Here is a 5,810-nt window from a genome sequence, read left to right as displayed (position 1 = left end):
AAGTTTCTACAGAGGGAGGGAACGTACAAAACACTGTTCAAGGATAAAGTTTTTCCAGAAGTTAATTTAAGTAAAACTTTTCCTTTACCCATAACTCCAGCAGTAGTGGAGTTACCCATGTAAACACACTCTCCATCAATGGACTCCTCAAAGTCATGTAATAAATTTTTTTAGCACAAAAATGCCTTGAAGCACCTGTGTCTAGCACACCATCAGTTTTGTTAGCCACCAGATTTGCCTCAACGACTACAACAACAATCACTTCATTACCCTCAGTAAGATAAGCTTGGACATCACTTTGTCCTTCATGATTTGAGTCCTTCCCTTTTCTTTGATAGCACTTGGCTGCCCTGTGACCAACTTTTCCACAAACAAAACAAGGACCTTTAAATTTTTGAATTTGACTCTCCGGCTTGTTGAATTGATTTTCTTCTTCATATGTTCCTTTTTCGTGACTTTCTTCTGTCTGCCTTTGAACCTGTCTATCACAACAGTACCAGAAGATTCAACGAGATTAGCCTTAGAAGAATTAAGAGAAAGTTCTTCCATTTTATCTTTGAGACGGTTCACCTCTTCAGTCCTCAAATGACTAATAAGTTCTTGGAGAGTTAACTTTTTTTTCTTATGTTTTAATTGATTTCTATAATCACTCCAAGATGGTGGGAATTATTCAAGCAGAACATTAGCCTAAAGTATCTCACACATCTTTATGTCCTTGTTGAGAACATCAGCAGTCAAGTTCTCATATTCTGAACTTGTTCCATTGTTGACTTATTATCAACCATTTGGAATTTAATCCACTGACTGACAACATATTTTTTCTTTCCTGCATCATCAGCGCCATATTTCTTTTCCAAACTATCCCATATTTCTTTAACAGATTTATAAGTAACAAATAAATCAAAGAAAGGATTAGTCATATGGTTTAACAAATGTCCTCTCACCGTTCTGTTATCCTTTTCAAACTTCTTTTTAGCAATATCGTCAACAGTCATAACATTGCTAGATTCAGTAGTAGTGTTAGCACCATTCATAGAAGGTTCATTAAATAGAACATAATCAACTTCTAATTGTTCAAAGAAAATTAAAAGTTTTTGTGACCAACGTTTAAAATTATTTCCATCCAAAGGCTCAAGTTTTGACAAATCAGAAAAAAAATTGTTCAAAGAAATATCCATTTATCAATATTGTACGTTAGGAAATCGCTTTCAAATTGTTGGGAAAAATACTACAAAATTGATATTAGATTGGAATTATAAAGTAATAAATAACTTATCACAAATACTGTGTCGTGGCAAGCCACTGCCTTTAAAGCGATTTCGGCTCGACTCCGGTGCAAATCGTTGTAGCCAGTCGCTCCCCAAGGTTCCACAGTTACTCTCAAACACGTGCACTCATGGCTGAGAGTTTGGAGGTTGCCCAAAACCAATTGCCCAAAAATATTCTAAGGATAAGAAGAAAGGAGGGAAATGTTTTGTTTTCCTTTTTGTTGGATTTGGTCTCTCTTTTGTTCACCAAAGCCACTTCTTATATAGGATTGCAAGAGAAGGAGTTGAAAGTAGGAGAGTTTAAGTTTTAGAAACGTATTGTCAAGGTTAATGACATTAAAGGCCATTACATCACTTTTGTTTTTGGAACAGATGTATCTTCTCCTTTGAAACGTATTTTGCATTTGTCTCTTTGCATTACATTCAGTTAATAAAGTTAGAATAATTAACTCAACAATAGAATTAACTCAATAATATGCACAAGTGAAATACCAACAATGATTATATAGAAGAAACTTATTAATCTACAAATAGTAGGTAAGAGACTTTATTTAATATCTCAATGACTCTTGTAATTTTTGTACCTTACATATATCTCTCTGCATTCAATGTATATTTCTACACTTGAATGTCTCTCTCACTACATTTAAAATATGTAATAAGGCATCCCTATTTATAATACTAATACTAACAACCAAAGTAAACTAGGACTAGAAACTAACAAATCCTAACCTAGTAAGGAATCCTAAACGACATAGGAATCCTAATCTTGGTTTATTTCCTACAATATCCTTTAAATGTAGAATTTAACATATATTAAATGTAGAAAAACATTGAAAACGAAACAAAAACCCGAAAAACTAAATTAGTTTGGTTCACTTTGATTTTTTGGTATTTATGCACAACCCTATATTTATATTAAATTTTAAAAACTAATTTACTAAATTAATGACTAAAGCTAAGGATCAAATAAGAAAAAAATAATTTTATTTTTAATATGTTTAAAAAAATTGTTTTTGAAATAACGGATAGTTAAAAGTGAACATACATAGCAATTGGGACATTTTTTCGAGACAATCAAATAAGAAAAGTGGACATAAATTGGGTGGAATAAGAAGTATTATTTCATGTGTCTCAATTTATATGACTTAGTTTTCTTTTTTAGTTAATATAAAATAAAATAAAATTATATTTAATAACAATTTAACTTAAATATAATCATTTTAATTTTATCCTTAATGAAATGATTCAATCACACATATATGTATAACTTATTTTAGACGATAAATTTAATTTTTTTCTTTTTTTTTTCTTTAAGTTTTGTATTGTTATGTCAAATTAAGTCATATAAATTGAACATCAATGGAGTACTAAATATAGGTGGCCCCATTGTTTCATATATAGGGTGCGCCTATGTCTAAAAGGGAACCTGCGTTGTCTTGGCGAAGCACGCATGCTGAGATACGTACTGGGCAGAAGACAGCCCTGGACGGGATTTGCAACCTTTCCAGCATCCCATTTCTGGGCTCTGTCTTGGCACTGCCAATTCTCATCCCAATCCCTCCCCTTGTCGAAAGAGCAATACACGAATTTGGAAATTTCATCTTTCAATTCTTCTGCATACGCCAATGTGCTTCAGAACTGCATAAAGAACAGGGATTTCATCTTTGGAAAGGCACTCCACTGCGATGTTTTAAAGAGAGGAGGATGTTTAGACCTATTTGGCCAGAACATTTTGCTCAACTTTTATATCAAGTCTGAGTTATTACATGATGCAGTTCAGCTGTTCGATGAAATGTCTACGAAAAATGTGGTTTCATTTGTTACTTTACTTCAGGGTCATTTGCAAGCAGAGGAGTATATTACAGCTGTTGAATTGTTTGTTAGATTGCATAGAGAAGGTCATGAGCTGAACCCATTTGTATTCACAACAATCTTGAAAGTGCTTGTGGGTATGGATGAAACAGAGATGGGTTGGAGAATTCATGCGTGTATTTATAAGCTTGGATTTGACTCTAATCCTTTTGTCAGCACTTCCCTCATTGATGCTTACTCTGTTTCTGGACTTGTTGATTTTTCCAGGGACGTTTTTGATGGCATTATTGACAAGGACATGGTGTCTTGGACAGGGATGGTTACTTGCTATGCGGAAAATGATTACTTTGAAGAAGCACTGAGATGCTTCTCCCAAATGAGGTTGGCAGGTTGGATGCCAAATAACTACACATTCACGAGTGTCATAAAGGCTTGCCTTGGTCTACAGGCCATTGATGTGGGCAAGAGTGTTCATGGTTGTATACTGAAAACTAGGTACGAGATGGATCCTTCAGTTGGTATTTCGTTGCTTGACCTATACTGTAAATCTGGAGGTTTGAATGATGCTGCGTGTGTATTTCAAGAGATACCTGAGCGTGATGTAGTTCATTGGAGTTTTATTATAGCACGATATTCACAGAGTGACCGCTGTGATGAGGCACTGAAGTTCTTTTCCCAAATGAGGAGAGCATTAATTGTTCCAAACCAGTTTACTTTTGCTAGTGTGCTGCAGGCATGTGCATCTGTGGAGGCTTTAGACCTTGGGATGCAAATCCACTGCTACGTGACAAAGTTTGGTCTTGATTCAGATGTGTTTGTTAGAAATGCCCTCATGGATATGTATGCTAAGTGTGGAAAGGTGGAAAATACAGTAGACATGTTTCTGGAGACCGAAAACATAAATGATGTATCATGGAACACTATTATTGTTGGCCATGTACAATGTGGAGATGGAGAGAAGGCACTAGCTCTGTTTATTGATATGCATGAAGCTCAAGTGCGAGCTTCATCGGTGACATATTCGTCTCTGCTGCGTGCTTGTGCAACCCTGGCTGCATTGGAGCCAGGTCTTCAAATTCACTCTTTTACTATAAAAACCATTTACGATCAAGATCTTGCTGTTGGAAATGCTTTAGTGGATATGTATGCAAAATGTGGGAGTATTAAGGATGCTCGGTTAGTGTTTGAAGCGATGATTGAGCGTGATGTTGTATCATGGAATGCTATGGTTTCAGCATATTCCATGCATGGTCTTGGGAATGAAGCTCTCAGTATCTTTGAGAGAATGCGCAGAACGCATGTCAAACCTAATCAATTAACATTTCTTGGTGTTCTTTCAGCATGTAGCAATTCAGGATCTTTGAATCAAGGATATGCATATCTCTCTTTGATGCTGGATGATTATGGTATTGAACCTTGCGTTGAACATTATACATGCATGGTATCACTTTTGGGGCGCTTAGGTCACCTTGATAAGGCTCTTAAGTTGATCGAAGACATCCCATTTGAGCCAAGTGTCATGGTATGGCGTGCTTTGCTTGGTGCCTGTGTTCTTCATAATGAAGTTGATCTTGGGAAAACAGCTGCTCAGCGTGTGCTTGAATTGGAACCACAAGATGAAGCGACTTATGTGCTGTTATCAAATATGTATGCCACTTCGAAAAGGTGGAATAATGTAGCTTTTGTCCGGAAAACTATGAAGAAAAAACGACTAAAGAAGGAACCAGGACTTAGTTGGGTTGAAAACCAGGGCAGTGTTCATTATTTCTCTGTTGGTGATGCTTCACATCCTGATATCAAACTTATACACGGAATGTTGGAATGGTTTAACTTGAAAAGTAAGGGGGGAGGTTACGTTCCTAATTCTGATGTTGTTCTACTTGACGTGGACGATGATGAAAAGATACGCCTCCTTTGGTTACATAGTGAGAGATTAGCTTTAGCCTTTACTTTATTAAGAACGCCGCCTGGAAGCCCAATTCGGATTATTAAAAATCTGCGAATATGTTTGGACTGTCATGCAGCAATCAAGTTTATATCAACACTTGTGCAGCGAGAAATTGTTATAAGAGATATAAATAGGTTTCACCACTTCCAAAATGGAGCTTGTTCATGTGGTGATTACTGGTAATATACCTCAGCTCCTAGGTTTTCTATGTATCCATCTATATGAAACTTGCCTGTTTTGGCCTCTTAAGGACTGATGCTGATAAACATGAAAGTAGTGATATTCTAAAGTTAAATTATTTCTAATTATAGTAAAGTGATATTCTTTTTAAAACGGACTAAAATGAAAATGCTGCCACATAAAATGGGATAGAGGGAAGGAATACTATTTATTATTTTGTAGTCTTTTCGTTTCCTAATTTGTTCTTCTTTATATCTGTAAATATAATGAGCTGCCAACTAATTTCAATGTAAATGGCATAGCAGGATTCAATTTATAATCTCATGAAATAGAAACGGTTAGTTTGTTACACCAAGTAGATGAAAAAGTAGAGTTAATTTTCAAGAAGGGTAAAACTTGTTGATTTAGTGGATTAAAATTATATTAGGAGATAGAGATGACAGCATGGCAGAGCAGATGTGGGGCGGGGTAGGTTTTGGACTTGTGCGCTTGCAATGGGTTAGATTATTTTTAGAAAATTTATGGGGGATGACTATGGGTTCTAGAGTTTTCAAATTTGAATTAAATTATTTCTTTTGAACTAAAAGCTAAGTGTTTTC

The 5,810-nt window shown here is 35.5% G+C and overlaps 1 protein-coding gene across 1 annotated transcript; it reads left to right on the top strand.

Moving 5' to 3' along the window:
- The first annotated feature begins 2,721 nt into the window (after positions 1-2,721).
- Positions 2,722-5,297, top strand: LOC125825375 (putative pentatricopeptide repeat-containing protein At5g13230, mitochondrial). The gene has a single exon (XM_049504719.1). The coding sequence runs from the start codon at positions 2,722-2,724 to the stop codon at positions 5,212-5,214; it is 2,493 nt and encodes an 830-aa protein (XP_049360676.1). The 3' UTR covers positions 5,215-5,297.
- Positions 5,298-5,810: the final 513 nt, after the last annotated feature.

Source organism: Solanum verrucosum, unplaced genomic scaffold (assembly GCF_900185275.1).
Source record: "Solanum verrucosum unplaced genomic scaffold, falcon-dt-bn FXZP01000051.1, whole genome shotgun sequence".
Lineage (NCBI taxonomy): Eukaryota > Viridiplantae > Streptophyta > Magnoliopsida > Solanales > Solanaceae > Solanum > Solanum verrucosum.
This window is presented reverse-complemented; position numbering and strand designations above follow the sequence as displayed.

What these genes read in the sequence shown, in the direction of transcription:
- LOC125825375 (XM_049504719.1), top strand. Translation starts at nt 2,722, where the DNA reads ATGCTGAGATACGTACTGGGCAGAAGACAGCCCTGGACGGGATTTGCA.